Raw genomic sequence first — 21,087 nt, forward strand, 5'->3', positions numbered from 1 at the left:
GCTTCCATCTGGAATACTTTTTATCCTCTCCCTTTTTTCCTGACCAATTCCTGCTCATCTTTTGGGTCTCAGATAAGGAGTTATTTTTTCCTCAAAGAAGCCTTCTCAGACAACCCCATCTGAGCTATGGTCTTTCCAGGAGGCCCCAAATCACCTTCTGAATGAACCTTGTCTTACAGACCTGAACAGAAAGGTTATTTTGGTACTAATTCCTCACTTGTTTGCACAACAGTTACTGTATTATGTAACATAGTACTACTTGCTGTGAAGAATGTAAAAGATGGAATAAAATGTTATTTTTTTTTTTTACTTTAAGGAACATAAAACCTTCAAGTTAATAAGTGAGATAGCAGAGATATAGAATTCCAAGATAGTGTTAATTACATGCAGAACAATACAGCCCCTACATTGAGATATTTTATAGCTTGATATTCTAAAGACCACATTCTTAATCTTACAGGATTATAAGCAGGTAGGTACATTAGCCACATGAAAATAAGGTGCTAATTATAAAATAGCAATTTTCAGTAAAGCAAGAGTCTAAGAATGTACAATTAGTCAGAGACCTAGAAACGAAGGACTCTAATCATTTTTTCAATCACATTTTCATCTGTATAAATGAAGAGTATCTTAAGTATTTAAATCAACTCCTATTTAAAGGTATTTTTAAAAATAAATCTGAAATGTTATGGAAGTGGAAGATTAAGGAGAGATTGCCTAAAGACTAAGTGACCAAATAGGAAACGAGCCAAAGGAAATTCAAGGTGGTAGATCACAGAGGAGCAAGCACTGTGAGAAGGGTCAATGGAAATGTATTCCACTTCTGCAGCAGAGGCATACGTTGCTGTCTAGTAAAAACTCATAAGGACTTTACCAAGTTGCAAAGTGACTAAAAATCTTACCTAGGAATTTCAAAGACAAGAAGTGCACCAACTTAAAACAAAGATGGCAAAGGTCTTAATGGCAGAACAGAAAAAACAGATGTGCAATCTATTTCAAAAAAGGGTTAATAGTCTCAAACCCTCCTCAGCAGATTTAACAAACCCATGAACCAGCATAAGCAGACAGGAGTCAAAATAAATTTGAAATCCTAGCAACAAATGAGAAACTAATTTTACAAACTGAAAGGTAATCAGATTGTGACTGATTTAGTTTGACACCATTATGTTCAAGACACTGGCAGATTTTACTCTTCAGTTAAAGGTTATGATTAGGATAGCTTCTCTTATACCTTAAGATTCATAATCTCTCCTATTCATTTCCAAGGCAGCACAGAGAAGTCATTAAGGGAAAGAAACCTTACCTTCAAAATTGAGAAAGAATACATCATTTCTACCCACAATTTTTCCAGTATAGCATAAATATATAATCCTTGCATAAAGAGAAGGTTTTTAGAAACCTTTTAGGGTTTATTTTTGAGAAAAAACACTTGGGGAAGGGGCAGAGAGAGGGAGACAGAAGATGGGAAGCTGGCTCTGTGCTGTCAGCACTCAAACTTATGAGCTTATGAATGATGCGGGGCTCGAACTTATAAACCATGAGATCACCTGAGCTGAAGTCAGATACTCCACCGCTACCCAGGTTCCCCTAGAAAAACTTAATTCTTAGGAGTGGACAGGTAGTTCTTCCTAGAAAGAACTATTATTACCACACATGAAATGTAAGATTAAAGTTACTTTCCATGTTCTGTTTTCAAAATGCACTTGATCAGATTAAACACACACTCTGGTTCCCTTTTCACATCATTCACCGGATGTGGGAATTAACCACCTCGTTAGAAATACAAGATAAGAGGCACCTGGATGGCTTAGTTGGTTAAGCATCAGCCTCATGATTTTGGCTCAGGTCATGATCTCACAGTCCTAACATCCAGCCCCACGTGGGGCTCCATAGCGAGCATGGAGCCTGCTTAAGACTCTCTCCCCGAGCCCCTGCTCTGTCAGAAAAGGAAAAAAAAGAAAAGCAAGTAGTACTGGATAAGATTTTAGAGAAAACAGGACTTCAAAGCTCTGGGACACTGCCACAGACTTAACACAAAGCATCATATGCAGCGGATTGATCCTGGTTCTTGGGATACATTATTACCCATAAATTTCATTCTGTGAAGCAGAGCACCCAACTGGCAAAACAGGTCTTTTAAGAATGCTGTCTGCATAGGGGTGCCCGGGTGGCGCAGTCGGTTGGGCGTCCGACTTCAGCCAGGTCACGATCTTGCGGTCTGTGAGTTCGAGCCCCGCGTCAGGCTCTGGGCTGATGGCTCGAAGCCTGTTTCCGATTCTGTGCCTCCCTCTCTCTCTGCCCCTCCCCCGTTCATGCTCTGTCTCTCTCTGTCCCAAAAATAAATAAAAAACGTTGGAAAAAAAATTTTTTTTTTTAATTAAAAAAAAAAAAAAAAAAAAAAGAATGCTGTCCGCATCGAACTGTCACAGCACTGCCAGGCTTTCCCCCTCACAGAAACCATCTGTAAAAGTTCACAATGATCACAGCTTATCGTTCTTCCAAGGGTCGGGAAGAGGACCATGAAGAGCATTCTGAGAGTTTTTCATAATCCATATTAGGCAGATGTAGTGCTGAGGATTCATAATCTCAAACATCTTAAAATTTCACAATTTAGGATCTTTGTTTTGGGGATAAAATTTAACATTACTGGGACAACTGAAGAATGACCACTGAAGAAACTATTCTAAAGGGCACAAATGTTAATTAACAAAGCAAAAAGGGCGATTTGAATGGTTTGGGCAAATGATGTTATTCAAATACCAGTATTTTCTAGATACTAGGACTTTCAAAAAGTAGCACTTGCTAAGTTTCCATTATAGTATGTGTTTGATTTAGAGTTTAAACAAAAAAAAAAAAGGCTTCTTTGGTGGGGAGGGGTACAAATGGAGAGGAAGGTGGAGGAGACTGGTGGTTTCTTTTCAAGTTTATCAAAGTTTTTTAGTTCAAAATATTGGCCGCGGTCAGGGACCTTGGAAATCTTTAAGAGTCTGTAAACAGGTGGCTAACCAAACATGACAGTTTCTCCCCTACCCCCAATTGAAAAATCCTAGCTTTACGTCGTAATACAAAAGATGTGGTAATACTGGTCTCAAGTTCCCTGTGCACCTTTTGCCAGAAGCACGTCCATTCCACTGCCCAATGGACACCTCAGTGTCCTACTGACACCTCACTTTACTCATTTCCTATAACTGCCTGGTCCTTATAACTATGAGGTACTCAAGTTAATAAAAAACTGGAAACTTGACCTTTACTGAAACAAATTCATTAGCCATTTATTACCTACTGTAGGTTAAGATCCAGAGAAGTAAATTCTCCAAGTCAGTAGGAGAGCCAGAAGTACAACTCTGTTACCAGACTCCCGGCTTCCTAAGTCAACTGTGGCCCCCGCCGACACTAAAGACATCCATATTTCTTCAAACCAATGCTGATTAAGTCTTTTAAAGGGAAATAACCTGTATAGTAGTAAAATTTTACTTAAAAGAATTCTCATGCATTCATAGGATTATCCGCCTGAGTTATACACAGAACAATCTTTATCATCTCAAAGCTGAGGAAAAAGCTTTAAAGGAAATTATCTTCAATTTACTCTTTTATGTGCAATTCACTTGACGTCTAAATCCTCTGTTGACAACATAGCTGCTTTCAGTCCCCTGGGCTTGAGTCTCTCCTCATTCAAATCCAAAATTATTTCTTTTAAATATTAGAGAGAGAGAGAGAGAGAGAGAGAGAGAGAGAGAGAGAGAGAGAGAGAGAAATGCAAGCTAGTAGAGGAAGAATCCCAAGCAGGCTCCCATGCGGTCAGTGCAGTTGACGTGGGACTCAATCCCACAAAAGGGGAGACCACGACCTGAGCCAAAACCAAAAGCTGGATGCTTAACAAACTGAGCCACTCAGGTGCCTCCCAAATTATCTTTAAAACTAAAGCCGCTGAGTACTACAACCTTAGAAGCTATAGATAGTCTCTGCTTTAACAGTAGGGTCTCCTCAGTACCCATAAGATAGCCTACACAATCCTACACTCCTTTGAGATCTGCACCTGTGTGCCTTCACAGTCCCATTTTGCCCTACTTTCCACACTTACCACACACATCAGGACTCTGGACATACAAATACTATTCCCCTCTAGTCTGTTCTAACTTTTACAGATTGAATGATTTCGGATTTGGCTCTCAACCACAGGACCGAAATGTGCTCTGTTTATGTCTGCCAGCACAGTCCAGCTTTCGCAGGCACAATGAAATTATTTTTAATTTTTTTTTTTAACATTTATTTGAGAGAGAGAGACAGAGACACAGAGCATGAGCAGGGGAGGGGCAGAGAGAGGGGGAGACACAGAATCCGAAGTAGTATCCAGGCTCTGAGCTGTCAGCACAGAGCTGGATGCAGGGCCCGAACTCACCTACTGTGAGATCATGACCCGAACCGAAGTCAGTCACTCAACCAACTGATCCACCCAGGTGCCCCAGGCACACTGAAATTATTAAAAATCCTCTCACTACAGGGGCGCCTGGGTGGCTCAGTCGGTTGGGCGTCTGACTTCGGCTCAGGTCATGATCTCGCGGTCCGTGAGTTCGGGCCCCGCGTCGGGCTCTGTGCTGACAGCTCAGAGCCTGGAGCCTGTTTCGGATTCTGTGTCTCCCTCTCTCTCTGACCCTCCCCACCGTTCATGCTCTGTCTCCCTCTGTCTCAAAAATAAATAAACGTTGAAAAAAAAAAAATCCTCTCACTACAAACCTCAGTATCTGTTTTACTTCCTGCCCAACAGAGGACCTCTCCACTACTATAGTAATAAACCCTTTTGCCCATGCTTTCCCCACACTCCTTCCTGCCTCCTGACCAACCCACATGCTTCATAGCTTGTCATGGGGTGGCATGTCCCCTTCTCTTGCGAATTGTAAAATTCTTTCAAAAGGTAGTTATCTCCAGGTCTGTCACCTTACCATACTTGATCTAAACTAATCTTGGGTGCTTTTTTTCTTTTTTTTAATACAAGTCCCCTCTACCATCAACCTTTTACTTCGAAAATGCCCAAAAATCCTTCACAATGAAGATTAGGTGCTTTAAGTATCACTTCCTTGGTAAAAACCCAGGAAGTTGCTGCTCAGCCCCTTGAGCTGCTTGTAATACAGCTCCTTGCCCACAGCAGCCTCGATTCAGTTTGTGATTTCTGTTCTTGTGTTCTTTTACCACCCCCAGGGCTTTGAGAACCTGAATGAAGAGAATCACTCAAGTTTTACCCAGTACATTCCTTGGCACATGTTAGGGACTCCAAGACTAAGAATAAGTTTAGAAAAAACTAGGAAAAACACAGAAACTTTCAAACTGGCCAACATCATCTAAAACCCATTGAAAGACCTTTCATTTTACTCATGTCAAGTCCCGTTTAATAGAAGAAATGTTTTAAGCTCCTAAACTCCTGACACTGAGAGGAGAGGGGCAGAGTAGCAAGGGAAAAGAGTGCAGAGCTTACCAGGACCAGTTCCGCTCTGCCGTGGGTGACAAGGGGGATAAGCAAGAGCAGAACTGCACGTAAAAACCCAGAAGATATTTCATTCCCAACCTTTTCAGAGCCTCCCCCTTCTGAGGTTTTAGTTTTGTTAGGGTGGATGATGGTAGCGTACAGAGGCTGTTTGCTCATTTTGCGGTGTTTTGGGGTGTTTTGCCATTTTGACTCAATTTTACTTAGACAATGTCGGAGGTCTACCTGGAGCCTGGCATCCACAATAGTTAGGTTTGGCAACCAAATGTAATTTGTATGGCCTCAAGGAGCCACTGTCAAACCTGATGTTGAAAACAACCATCAAGGCTTGAAAGCACTATGAATTGCAACACTTTAGGGCCATAATGAATTAAGACCATCAATAGAAATGTTGGAAAAAAATGACTTTCCCTTTTCCCCTTAACCTTTTTGGTTCATGTGCTCAATCTTTAGACCAACCCATTTGAAGAGGTCCTTCTGAATCAAGGTTCACCTGCGGAATAGAAGATCCTACAAGTATGTCTGAACAATAATGCATGAATTGGGGAAGAAAAAGCCTTTGATAACATTTTACTAATTATGTTCACAAGTCTCCATTTTGCCTAACAAAATGATGATTAGCAGCTAATTATTTAGGCCATTAATTGATTGCTTTGTGATTAAAGATACGTAGGTTAGTTGTACTTAAATTACCTCCATTTTTAAGACTTGTAAAGGATACAGTCTTCGAGGTTTTAATAGATAAATGTGGAAAAATTGTGATTAAAAAATGAAATTCCATAACTTTCTATTTAATTTTGTGTTTTTGTAATAAATGTGTAGTATAAAAAATTTTTAAACAAAAGACTGGCTTTTCTTGCTCCATTCTCTTTCTGATAATGAACACGGATTGTGAATGCAAAACCCTGCATATCATTATGTGAAACATTTATGCATTCAGAGTGTCTACTTGGTGGTTTTCTTCTTAAGAAGCTAAACAATTCATTAAACAAGCTGCTCCTGAATGGTAGATCAGAACAAGCATAAGCTGCCTTCTGTAGAATTCTATTGTGAAGCTGTACCCATTTGTGTTTTCTTTGAAGCCATAAAAATGAAACCCTTATGCTCATATTAAAAGCATAAGAAAGGCATCTATTATGTCAATAGATTTAAAACACGGCCTTAGACACAGTGAGAACCACTCCAAAATGGCACTCTTATAATAGCAAAGGTTAAGAAGTGCATTCCCAGAGAAAACCTTCAAAGGCCTACATATCATTATATCCCAAAACAGATGGCATTGCAGTGTTGGGACTATACTTTATGGACACCTACAATCTCAAATAAATCCTTTCTAATCCCAGTCCTTTGTCTAGATTTTGTACTTTGATGATAACTGCAGGTGCCTTTCTCCGTTCTTCAGAGAATGACACAAGGATATGAAGATTCACGTACACACATGGACACAACTCTTAACAGGACTTCTGTGCAATGTACTAATTTTACTAGCAACAGATTTATACTTTATAGATATGTGCGATTTATATTTTACAGATACCTACTATTCCTAGATTCTAATCCATTATAATTCTTTGGTCTGAATTTTACAGAAACAAAAAATATCACTCATTATTGGAAGCATAAACTCATAAAAACCACTTTGTAAAACAATATATGGAATTTTCTAGTATCTGTGTATATACTTGGGAAAACCTCAAACACAGCAGATGGAGACAAGAAAATTCACAGCAGCATTGTTTATAATGACAAACTGCAAGTAACCCAAAAGTTTATCTATAGGAAAATGGATATAGGACCTGTAAGATACTGCACAGCAAGACTAAATCCCTGCTACACACATCAACATAAATCTCAAAATACTGAGTAAGAGTCAGAAAACTACAAGGTTTCTTTTACAAAGTTGAAAGCATAGAAAATTGAGCAACGGGTTATTACTTTGGTTCTTCTTTAATTATCTAAAATTCTGCTAAGAAAAAGCATACTAGTAGTGTGACTAGTAAATGGATTAAAGTTTGATTATTAAATCTCATGCAGAATACTTTTTTGGATCTAAATTTATTTTACAAAATTGCCTACAAACTAATTTCTAATGGGTCCTTACAGGTCAAGAAAATTTGTTTGAAATATACTTCAGTATTTGAGGAACATATGTCAATTCTAACCTACAAGAATATTTAAATAGTGTAATTTTACCAAAAAAGTTTTACTCCATAGTTTACCTGAAACTTCACAAGGCTGGGGAGATTGCAGAAAATAGCTGCTCTTTAATTCCTGTCTGTATATAAGATGTGGCTTGTTATGATCATCTTCAGGTTCACTCCCATCTGCCTTCATTATAGGTTCTAAGAAATATTCACCATCATGCGCTTTAAATGTTCCCATCTGAAAAGAAAGAAAATAATTAACTTTGTCACTAAGAAGCGAAAGCATGCAGCGTCAGTTTTAAGTGAGCACACAGATGCAGGACATCCAGAAGTCCATTCATTCACTGTCATCCACTGAACATAATGTTTCCTTGCCATGATGACCCAATACATAAGAGCGTGAAGGGAACCAAGACTGGACAGCTTTCTAATAGGCAGTGTTGTGATGACCTGCATTCCAGTAAAAAGAATGGCATAGGCAATGTCCTCAGGATGGCAAAAAAAAAAAAAAAAAAAAAAAAAAAAATCTATCACCTTCTATAATAAGAGAGCCTGTTTAGCTTGGTTTATATAAGGCAGTGAGTTTTCTGGGGTCAGATAACAGATCTTGAAGATTGATGCTAGCAATTTACAATTTGTAAGCCGTGGAGAGCCACTAAAGAGTCTTCACGAAGATCTATCTTCTGAATTCCAGAAGCCACAAACTTGTTTTTCAATATCCCCACTTGGATAACTAGTAGCATTCTCAACCTAAACATGTCCAAATCAAAACTCCTGATTTTCAGTCCAAACCTGCCTTTTCAATGGTCCCTAACTCAGTAAATGGCAACAGTATTATTCCAAATGTTCAGGCCACAAGTCCTTAGAAGTCAAGGATGAGCTCTTATGCCTAAGGTAACATCCTACATTTAAGTCATCTGCAAATCCCGATAGCTCAGCCTTCAAGGTATAACTGAAATCCAACTGCTTCTGCCAAGTTTTACTAACACATCCCTGATCTAACCTAATGTTTTGTTTCCTCTATAAACCAACAGTCCTTTAGTTTAGGGTCTATGGAGGAATCACAGTAATTTCTCTTTAAGTCTAGATCAATGTTCTTCAACAAACATGACCAAGTCATTCAGTAAAATCCAACATCCTTACAATAATCTAAGATGTCCTGCTGTGCTCACATCTTGCCCCTACTATGCCTCCAGGCACACAGGTAACTAATTCTGACTTCTCCCACTTCCACCCTGGCTCCTTCTAGAGCTCCACTCCTGGTGTCTCTGCGATTTCTCAAATATGACAAGATGTGTTCAGCTCACCTCAGGACCTATCCCCTTACTAAAACTTCTGCCTTCAAGCACTTTCCTAATGGCTCCTCGAGCACTTGTTTCAGATTTATGCTCCACATTCACCACCCCCTATGTCAACCCACCTCCTAGATCTATCCCTCTTATCCCGTTTCATTTTTCTTCAATGTACATATCAATACCTCTTATTTTTATTTGTCTGATACAATCCACTAAAACATAAGCTCTGTAAAAACAGAGCTTTTGCCCACACTTCTCTCTGCATGCCTCTCATGTCTGCCCCATACCAGATGTTGGGGTATATATAACATTAGTGAATAAGACTAGAAGGGTCAACTATACTAAAAAAGACTAAGGTAGAAAGTTTAGCTTAGTAACTGTGTGTTATAGATGGTGGGGGGAAAAATACTAGCAGTTATAAGAGGCTATAACATGAAGATAAAACCTCAATTGCAGTGACAGCAATGGCATGACAGTTGGGAGAGAATGATTACAAGATATCAATGCCTGAGAAAAGCAAAAAAAAAAAAAAACAGAGGGAGAATTTATGATATAGAGATTAACTGTTTGGTAAAATAGGGGTTACCGAAACAACTCCAGAAATGTTAAGATTCCAAAACAGACCCTTTTTCTACCAAACAGAAAAAGAGGTCAATTACATCACAAAAAACTCATGTCTTTGATTTTACAGAGAAATTCCACCAAACCTTGAAAAAGCAGATAATTCCAGTTATTTGAAATTTTCCAAAACATAAAACATGTAAGTTCTTTTTAAGAAGGGAGTGTGATCTTAGAGCAAAACCTGGTAAAGACAGCACCAAAACAAAAACACAGGACAAGCTCATATAGATCGAGATCAAAGTCCTAAATTTTACTAGCAAACCTAATTCAGCAACCTGCGAATGCATGACAAAATGGAATTTCCTAGAAGAATGTAAGGATGGTGTAATACTGGGAATTTTCTTGTTTTTTGCAGTAGGCTCCATGACCAGCATGAAGCCCAACATGGAGCTTGAACTCAAGACCCTGAGATCAAGAGTGTGACCTTTAACTGACTGAGCCACTCAGGCACCCCCAATACTGGGAATCTTAATTCGTTACAATCCCCTATGTGAATTTAAAAGAGATCACATGACTTCTAAAAAAAATTAACATTCTTCATTTTAAAAACACCCATAGAATATAAAACAAGTGCTTAAGATAAACTATCCCAGCCCAGAGACGATGTCACATGTAAGATAGATTACATAAAAGATTAAGAATAGATTGCAAAGGGAGAGTTAAAAGTATTCATAGATGCAATCAGCATGTACCTTAATAACTGAAAAGCTACTATAAGTGATTTCAGGGAGATAAAATACAGGTCTAACAAGTTTTCACATATATGAACAAACGCCCATTAGAAGATATTATGAAGAAATTATCCCATTTACAGATTAAATGCCCAGGAACCCAAATTTGTAAGATGTTAAATCACTACTAGAGAACTACAAATTAAATGGAACCAAGTGCCATGTCCCTGAGTACTAAGATTCTCCAAATGAATCTATAAATTTAACAAAACCCTAATTTTAATAACTATATTTAATATGTAAACGTCTGAAGTACATATGGAAGAATAAAGCAACCAAGAGAATTCTAGAGAACAGGGAGGTAGGACTAGGACTATTTAGATATTAAGATAGGATACAGCCACATTAAATTCTTCAATGCTAGTACATGATAAGCCCAAGGCTAATTAAGGAATGCTAATTAATCCTACAGGATTCAAGACTTGTGCATAGACAACATCTCAAATCAGTAAAAATATTTAGGAGTATTGCAACATGTGGGCAGATATCCAGAATAATTTGGATACTTCCTACATAGAATTCAAAAGATCAGTGATGTAAGCTTTTGAAATAAAACCATAACAGCACTAGAAAGTAACAAGAGAATGCCTTTATCACTTTGGAATAGGACAAGTCATTTTAATCCTGACTCAAAACCTATAAAAAAGAAAATATTAGGGGCACCACCCAGGTGGCTCAGTCAGTTAATTGTCAGGCTCTTGACTTCAGCTCAGGTCATGATCTGATCTCATGGTTCATGGGTTTAACCCCATACTGGGGCTCTGTGCTGATGGTGGGGAGCCTACTTAGGATTCTCTGTCCCTCTCCGATTTGTGTGCATGCACTCACTTTCTCTCAAACTAACATTTTTAAAAATGTTAAACTTCACTCAGGAAGAATATAGCAAGAAGCCATTTTCAACTAGGAAATTGGTAAAAATGTAAGCTTTTTATAACATACTTCAAATGTGTCTGAAAAAACAGATACCTTCATACATTACTGTTAGAAGGTAGATTAGTGCAATCACAATACAAAGCAGTTTGGTGATATCTAACACCATTACAAATGCATTTGCTTTTTGAGGCAGCAATTCCCCTTCTGAGAATTTCTATGACCGATCTGCATTTCCAAATATATGAAGTAACAAAGTTATTAACCATAGCATTGTTCTTAACAGCAAGATACAGGACCTAATTCCAAGACCTCTGACATGTACGTAAACTATGGTACAGCCACACAATGGGATATATTGTGGTTACAGGCAAAAAGTAAACATTGCATGTAGTGATATGAAAAGGCCTCCGATTATTTAAAGCAAAATACTACACCAAGATGTATAGTTCACAACCATTTGTGTAATAAAGAGAAACACTGAACATTTGTTTGCCTGGGTGCTAGTCAAGAAACTAAGGATTAGAAATAGTACAGGTGAAGGTATATTACTTCTTTATAGGATACTGTTTGATCTCCTCAGAACATTACATGTTATCTTCGTGTGTTTATTTTTTATAATTATTCTCCCTCACTAGACAAGAGGCTTCATGTAGGCAGAGACCTGAGCTCTGAATCTCCATGGTCTAATACAGTATCTGACAGAGTAGGCATAGCGCAGAGTATTTGTTCAACCATTAAAACTATGATTCCCTCAGTTTCTGTTAAGCTGAGGTAGAACAGAAATTAGGACACAGGCTGGAGGTAGAACATGGAGACTATTGCATGCAGGGAGGTTTTAATCAGGAAAGCCTCACCATAAACAAATGAGAAAAATTACATCCTTATGATCATGAACCTGTAACTAAAATTAGCATTTTCTTCAAGTGGGAACATAGGCAACAAATCCCAGTGATATTGCCGATGGCAAGCCGATTTTTCATCATGTTCGAAGAGGTTTGAGATCTCACAATAGGTTGATACTCAATATTTAGTTATTAGATATTTAATGCATAAGTAAACACTTACATAGCTTTTTAATATCTTGATAACTATCTTTCAATATAGTTTTGTGCAGGGGCTTTAAAACATTCTGGGAAGGGTTCCATGGGCGAATTATTAAAGGGTTTGAAGAGAAGTGGGAAGAGGGACGAGAGTCAACGCAGTAACTCTGAAAGATCAGATCTTTGTGCTGCTAAGATCTTTACATCAGCAAGGGAGGAGTTGGTGGCAGTGGTAGGTAGTCAGTGATAGGCAGTCAGCAAGGTGTGTGAGGAGGGCTCGTATCCATTGGTAGTTAAGAGTGAAAAGCAGCCCTCAAGTGGTCAGCTTTTATAGACCCCTTTCTCTAGTTTGGAAGTAGGCATTTGTAATATTAATACCTAATTCCAGTATATACCTATAGGATTTATTTCAACCTAACAGTAACTCTCAAGTTATATTATCCCCACTTTCTAGTAAGGACAAATGAGGAACAAAAGGTTAACTTATCCAAGTCTTATATCTAATAAGACGTAACCCAGATGGTTTGGCTTCACAGTTCATGCCTTAACCCATTACACAGTACTAGTTATGATAAACCAGTTTTGATAAACCCTACAAATTAGTTGACAAATACTCAATGAATACCCCTACTATGTGCCAGGCACAGTGCTAGGGGCCAGAGATGGAGGGAAACATGCAAATCCCTACCTTCCAAGAATTTACACTTCTATGGAAAAGACAATAATGCTATGCCTGGTGGTAGGAAAAACAAAGAAAATAAAGCTGGGAACTCTGGAAAGCAGTATGGAGGTTCCTCAAAAAGTTAAAGATAGAACCACCCTATGACCCAGCAATTGCACTACTAGGCATTTATCCACGGGATACAGGTGTGCTGTTTCGAAGGGACACCTGCACCCCCATGTTTATAGCAGCACTATCAACAATAGCTAAAGTATGGTAAGAGCCCAAATGTCCATCGATGGATGAATGGATAAAGATGTGGTATATGTATGTATGTGTGTATGTACACACACAAAATGGAGTATTACTCAGTGATCAAAAATAATGAAATCTTGCCATTTGCAACTACATGGATGGAACTAGAGGGTATTATGCTAAGTGAAATTAGAGAAAGACAAATATCATGACTTCACTCATATATGGAATTTAAGATACAAAACAGATGAACATAGGGAAGGGAAGCATAAATATAAAAACAAGGAGGGGGACTTAAGAGACTCAGATACAGAGAACTGAGAGTTGCTGGAGGGGCTGTAGGTAGGGGGATGGACTAAATGGACAAGGGGCAGTAAGGAAGAGCCTTAATGAGTTGGGATGAGCACTGGGTATTATACATAGGGGATGGATCCTGGAATCTACTCCTGAAATTATTGCACTATATGCTAACCTGGATGTAAATTAGAAATAAGTTAAAGAAAAAAACAAAGGCAGGGAGACAATCAGTGGGGTAAGGATGCACTTCAGGCTGAGGCTAAAACAAGGTAGCCTTGGAAAACCCTCCAGAAGGAGCAGGGACTCAAAGGCCCAGAAATGGGGAAAAGCTTGGCAGGTCCAAGTGACAGAACAGGGAGGCTGAAGCCGTGCCAACAAAGGGCAAACTAGACAGCTGGACAGGCTGCACTTGTGCTTATCACATCTCAATACTCAAAAATATATTGGTCTAGGGGCGCCTGCATAGCTCAGTCAGTTGAGCATCTGACTTTGGCTCAGGTCATGATCTCATGGATCATGAGTTCAAGTCCTACGTTGGGCTCTGTGCTCACAGCTCAGAGCCTGGAGCCTGCTTCAGACTCCAACTCCATGCGTGTGTGTGTGTGTGTGTGTGTGTGTGTATGTGTGTGTGTGTGTCTCTGCCCCTTCTCCTGCTCATGCACAGTCTCACATATAAATTAAAATTTAAAAAATGGATTGGTCTGCATTTAAAATGTCATAATTTTTAAGGACACCGGGGTGGCTCAGTTGGTTAAGCATCAGACTATTGATTTTGGCTAAGGTCATAGTTCAGGAGATCAAGCTCCATGCTGATAGCCCAGAGCCTGCTTGGGATTCTCTCTCCCTCTCTCTGCCCCTCCCCACTAGCTCAGGAGCACACATTTGCACTCTCAAAATAAACATTTTAAACAATCTAAAACCTTGGCAATTTTCCACTTAAGCAAATCCTGTGAAGAACAAATTCAAAGATCAATTACTGAATCGCGGATAGGATAAGCACAGTCTTGATGAATGAGGCCTCATTTCCAGTTCTTAGTTATAAATATGTTATTTAGAGAATAACTGAAGCTATTGCTTTAAATCTCATTGTAAATAACATTTAAATCACAATTTTAAATAATCCCTTAAAGCCATTTAAGTGATTATAGCAATTATAGTCACAAGTTTCTCTTCACACACAATTATTACTAGATCAACATCTCCTTAAAGATAAAGCCATTACTACGCTTACAGTTCCAAAAATCTAAAACGTTGCTTAAGATGTAGGAGATACTCAATACATATCCATAGAAATGAACATTTTTGTAAGAAACATGGTGAAGTACCTGGTTTTCTCCCCTTATTTTTTCCTCTAACATTAAGTTATGGTGGTTAGGGGACTTGTCATAAATTTACATGCTTTGGTTTTCTTTCCGTGCTAACTGGTAAAATGTTTTGGCAGTTACATAATAGGTTAGGATTACACTTTTTTAAAGGCTTAAAAGATAATTGAGTTCTAGTATATTAATGTTCCAGTCTAAACAATGTAGCTATATATTAAGAATTCATCTATTTCTTGGATATTCTAGTGGTCTATACACTAGCATATTTAATTCTAATTCCTGTTTTCCAGCGATAACTACAGATCACTTATTTTCAATATATACCAAAATTTCAGCTCCCTGCGCGTTCCCAGAAAAACTTCAACTATGCTTATCAGGAACAAAGACACTATTTTTGAAACGTGAATAAATGGACCCATGGAAAAATTGCTGTCTTTTTAAAAAGGCATGCTGAAGAAGGGAAATGTGATAGTATCTTGGTAAAAGATACAAATAGACAGGAGGTGGCTTATTACATATCTAAATGCATCTACAAAACTACTTTGAATGCCAAACTACTGGGGAAAGCTATACTGAAGCTCTACCTTGGAAATTTTTTAATTTTTTTGGATCAAAATCTGACAATGGGGTTTTTCTAGCATAATGTTCCAAAAACACTGCACAGGGGTCAAGCTTGTATTCCCACATGAAAAGTGAAAATAGCTCTATCCAGAGTCCATCAGAACTTCCTTTTAAGTTGTACCAGAACACTGTAGCCTGGTAAGAATATTGCTTTTATAACTCAAAGGCTTTTCTCCAACAAAAACCTTATGTTTTAGGAATACTTAAAGAATCATTTGTCCTCACAGTAACTCCTCTGTATTTATCAATGAGGAACTCAAGTATGTTACTCCCATCATGTTTTCTATAACCCACCCCACTGCAGGGGACTTTCTGTTCAAGTAAAAATATTAGAGCTTTGCCTAAAGGCTTGTAAGGAAGCTTTTAAACTTGGAAAGGAACCTGGTAAGAAATTGGAAGACTTAAAACAGGTGGTTCATGGAATCCTATTTAGATCATGCCATATTTTTAGCAACCTGCCTGTCTGCAGAGGGGCATTGCAATTTGATTCATGAGAAATGCCAATCAAATTCCAAACACGTTCTTTTTATGACTATTAAAAGCAGCAAAACTAGTTTTCACTTGGGCAAGGGTTTCCCAGTTACTTGAACAACGATCTTTTTACCAAGCTGTATTGAGAAGCATTAAGCAATTATACATACAACTGGTTCCAATTTATTCTCATAGGTCAAAATTTTTATGTAGAGTATTTTTATATATGTAATTGTTTTTCCAAAATGTTCCTCCGTATTGTGCCATTTATACATACTTTTTTCCAGATACATGGCAAACACATGTACTGTAGCCACAACTAATAATGTACTCAGATTTCATTAAATAGTAAAAACCGGTAGAATATAAACTGGACACTTTTCCAAAGTCAGTTATAGTTATCACATTAGCATTGGCAAGTACAGAACATTCAAACATAAATTCCAATTGAGTAGGGCAATTAGAGCCTCTAAGAATTTTAGGAACCAATTGCTCTCAATGATTAAGAAAATTGAGTTTTAATTTTAGGGGTGGATCACTAGTAGTATTTTGGTCTTTGTGGTGGTAGTTTTTCATAAATTGGAGGAGAATCAGGTTAATGCTATTTATAAGAGAGCTGGAGGAGATGATCTGTGTTTGCACTTACAGAAGCTTAAGCAAGTCACTTCATATTGGACTCTCCATTCCACAACTTGTAGAATAGAAATAATTCTACCTAATTTCCTGAGAAAGGCAGTATTGTTAAAACATCAGTGATTTTGAGATGGATTTTGAAATAGGATAAAAAATTCTCCACTAAAAACACAGATGTTGGGGCACAGTCGATTAAGCGTCCGACCTCGATTCAGCTCATGGTCTCAGGGTTCAAGAGTTCCAACCCCACATGGGGCTCTCTGCTGTCAGCACAGAGACCACTTGGGATCCTCTGTCCCCGCCCACTCTCAAAAAACAAACTGCGCGCACGCGCACACATTACAGCCACCCTTTTTCCCCCTAGGAAGAGTATAATTATGTAATAAAAGATCATGAAGATTAACTCAGATTCATTTTTATTTTGAACTACTCCATTGGATGCAGGTTTTTCTCCGTTACATTTCCTCATAACACCACTGATCACGCCTAGGAAATAGCATCATACATACACACACTTCAAATATGAAGAAGATCTAGTTGGCTCCAGTTGTCTAAAGTAGAAAATTCTAAGACTTTCAAGAGGAGTCCTTTTCCTCTGGCAACATTCATTACTCCCCATTCCACAAGGCAACTCCAGATCTCCAGTATAAAAGTGGGAGGAGGCAATAAAGGGAAAATGCATTGCCAATACTTCCTCTGAAAAGAGAGCACACTCACCAATCCTTGCCCTTGAGGATCAAGAGGACGACTCCAGACTCACCCACCCAAGCCTTATATAGCCAAATGACCCTGGTGCAAGTGGTGTCCCAGCAACAACAACAAGGAAATTCTGTAGTATTTCTTGTGGGCACTGGGGATTTTTGAAATTCTAGGAACTCACAAGGGTAGAGAACAGTCAACATTTTGGGAGGTCTAGGGAGTTTTCAGGATAGCCTCTCTCAACTTCTAACTGGAATATCTGAAGACATAAAACCTAAAGGCATTATAACAATCAGAAACTTTAAGAAGTCATTCAGAATTGTTTTATAGACGTATAATGGAAATATCTTCATGACTGATTATGGCAATGTTTTAAGTCCATGCTACTTGAAAATATATGTAACATCTAGGACACATGCCATATACCTGCCAGACCATCTGTCATATTTATAGCATGTTTTTTATAGTCTAGTTTACAAATAACATATGTAGTTTTCAATTATTTAGGAAAATATATCATTTTTTCATTTATGTCTCCTGGTATAGTTTTCCCTAAAGTTTACGATTTATTATAGTTTGTTCTACTTTAGTACAGCTGGACTTTTATCAGTAAGGGAAAAATCCAATATTTCACTTTTCCTTAGAAGATATTCTTGGTATTCACAGATTTAACGTGAATGCCTTTGGCAACGGTCATAGATAATTAACATGAAGTAATTACCAAAACTCAATCTGCCGTCTGAAGTCAGCTAAGTTTTTTGTTTTTTGTTTTTTTTATGTACCAAACTGTCAGAGAAACCACGAGCCTGGACTAAAGAAGCCCCGATTGCTTTAATTGTAACATAAACCATAGCCCCTCAATTACCTCAGCATTCCTAAAACCTGCCCCAACCCCATCTCCACCCCCCCAGACAGCATCCTCCCAGAATCTTAGATGTGGCCATGAAGCGATGGGCAAGACCCACCCAGAGAACAGAACCAGGGGCCTTGGTGACTTGGCTGTCCAGAAAGAGGAATCCAAGAAGGTGATTAAAGAGCTTTCCTGCCAAGGTAGCAAGGCTCCACAATCCCTCCTCAGAAGTTGTCCAAAATGGCTATAAATCAGGTTTCTCTTTTTCCCGTAGGAAGTTTAAGATTAGGGTCACAGTCATGCTGCATATTGGGTTGGGGATGAAGACTGTGCCCCCAACAGGTGGTCTCATTGTAGATGAGAGAGGTAGGCTTGCTGTGCAGGAAGAAAAGGACAAGTGGATATTTGGCCAAAAGAAGGGCAGCCCGTGGCCAAGATTGGTGGTGACAACTAGCATATATTCTATCCTCCTCCTTGTCCTATCACTGCCCCTCATTTCCCAGCCCTTTTCATCTACATCAAGTCAGTCATTAGCATAATGTCAACGGTAGTGTGTCACTTTGGGACTAAGGCAGTCAAGAACCAGTAGGTCTTCATGCTATTACTGTGCTGATACAGCATTTATGTCGCTCATGAATATTTGAAGAAGTTTAACACTCTTGTACTGACATTACCACCAATATCTAACAGTGGCTAGTATGTAATAAATACCTTCTTGGATAGCTTAAGTATTTTATGGAAAACAGGAAGTACAAGCAAAACAGAAATAAAGCCTCCCGTAACAAGAGTGCAATATAAACCCATATGAAAAACACAACTTAGTTATCTTTTAACCTATGCACAACTTTTTAAAGTATGTTCAGTACTTCAACAAATTGCTAAAAATTTCCTTGCATTTAGGACTGATGTAATGAACTAGTGTAATTACTTTGCACATGTTAAAAGCTGCTTTAGCTCTTTCACCTGAGCATTTCTATGTTCTCCATTGGGTGCTACAATCCTCATCCCTGCACTTAAAGTCTACAGAAGAGTCAGCAGCTACAATTCGATATATGATACATAAGGAGGAATCCAGTAGTGGAATAAAGGCAGGCCTGGTCAGCTTGGTCTAGAGAAAATCAGGGAAAAGGCTTAAAACTGATCTGAAGAACGATGAGTTTAAGAGAAAGAACATTCTAGACCAAGAGTAAATTCAAGTTCAACTATTATAAACCTATTCTAGAACCAAACACCTGTTTCTAGAATAATTATCTCTTCCTTGCCACCCATTCTGTCATTAGCTTTCTTGGTTAATGGTTACAGGATCATGCAGTCATTTAAGTCATCAAAATCATTTTGGTCTTTTAGGGTGCAAAATTCAAATGTGTCCTCTTATAAGGCTGCTCAACTTCAACACTAACATTTTGATGGTTTGTGAAGGGGGTTGTTCTATGCATTGGGAGAAGTTTTGCCATATCACTGTCCTCTGGCTACAAAATGCTAATAGCTTTCCCTATACCACCCTCCCCCACAACCGTAACAGCAAAAATGGTCTCCAAACATCACCAAAGATCACACGAGAGAAAAATGCCCCCACCTACATGATTAAGATAAAGCTTCTGAACAGCAAAGGAATCAATCAAGAAAACTAAAAGGCAACCAATGGAATGGGAGAAGAGATTTGCAAATGACATATCAGATGAAGGTTTAGTATCCAAGATCTATAAAGAACTCCCCAAACTTTACATCCGAACAAATAACCCAGGTGTTTGGATTATTGGGCAGTTATTGGATTATTGGAAATGGGCAGATGGGAATAAACATTTTTCCAAAGATATCTAAATGGCTAATGGACACATGAAAAGATGCTCATTAGGGAAATACAAATCAAAACTACATTGAGATACCATCTCACACCTCTCAAAATACCTAAAATTAACAACTCAGGAAAGAACAGATGTTGGCGAGGATGTGGAGAAACGGGAACCCTCTTGCACTGTTGGTGGGAATGCAAACTGGTGCAGCCACTCTGGAAAATGGTGTGGAGGTTCTCAAAAAATTAAAAACAAAATTACCCTACAACCCAGCAACAGCACCGCTCGAATTTATCCAAAGGGTACAGGAGTGCTGATTCATGTTTTCACAGTGCTATCAATAGCAAAATTATGGAAAGAGCCCAAGAGTCCATCAACTGATGAAGGGATAAAGAAGATGTGGACACACACAAATACTACTTGCCAATGAAAATGAAATCTTGCCATTTCCAGCAACGTGGATGGAACTGGAGAATATTATGCTAAGTGAAAGAAGTCAGAGAAAGAAGCTTCTCAACTTCCACACAGGAGTGAAAACATAACAGAAGACCATGAAGGAAAAGAAAAAAAAAAAAATGTTACAGAGGGAAGCAAACCATAAGAGACTCTTAAATACAGAAAACAAACTGAGGGTGGAGGGATGAGCACTGGGTGTTGTATCTAAGTGATGAATCATGGGAATCTACTCCCGAAGCCAAGACTACTCTGTATACACTGTAAGCTAGCTAACTGGACAGTTTTATAAGAATTAAAAGCAAGCCTGACCTCAGTTGAGAACCACTAGTCTACATTAGCATACCTCACACAGGCACCTACTCTTTCCCTTCATTGCTGCAACCACATTAAGTGACTTTTCTTCCCCTCCCATAGACTGCAAGAGTGGTCCTTTCAGTGACTCACTGCCATCCCTGGTACCCTGCACAGCGTTGCATAAGGAGAGGACCCTCCCAACACATCAAACCCCCCCACCACCACAGCTCAAGCCTCATGCTTTCACAAGTCCACGCTTTAATGTGATGTCTCCCTTAGCCTCATCTCCCAATCCACCCTATTTTCCAGCTGCACAGGGCCAGGAGCTGCCCTTGAATTTACAGATCCACATGGAGTTATCCCTCTTAAAGTCCAGTGGAGAGGCCTTTTCCAGCACAGGTCTCCATGCTCTTACTCCTTTCTCCAAGTTCACACAGTACACGTCCTGCACTCCTCTCAACATCATCAGACTTTGGGTTTGTGTGCCTGGTGGCAGTATAGGATGGCCCTGAACATGCGAAGCATAACTGGCCAAGGGTCCCAGCCACTAGC

The 21,087-nt window shown here is 38.8% G+C and overlaps 1 protein-coding gene across 1 annotated transcript in view; it reads right to left on the reverse strand.

Annotated features, from left to right (window-relative positions):
- Window positions 1–21,087, reverse strand: part of ADAMTS20 (ADAM metallopeptidase with thrombospondin type 1 motif 20) — a 183,701-nt gene that overhangs the window by 156,984 nt on the left and 5,630 nt on the right. Inside the window, exon 3 of the mRNA XM_042948461.1 lies at window positions 7,699–7,861. Coding sequence (XP_042804395.1) covers window positions 7,699–7,861 — 163 coding nt within the window. The remainder of the gene's footprint in view (window positions 1–7,698; window positions 7,862–21,087) is intronic.

The sequence above is a fragment of the Panthera leo genome, chromosome B4 (genome assembly GCF_018350215.1).
Source record: "Panthera leo isolate Ple1 chromosome B4, P.leo_Ple1_pat1.1, whole genome shotgun sequence".
In the NCBI taxonomy this organism is placed as follows: Eukaryota; Metazoa; Chordata; class Mammalia; order Carnivora; family Felidae; genus Panthera; species Panthera leo.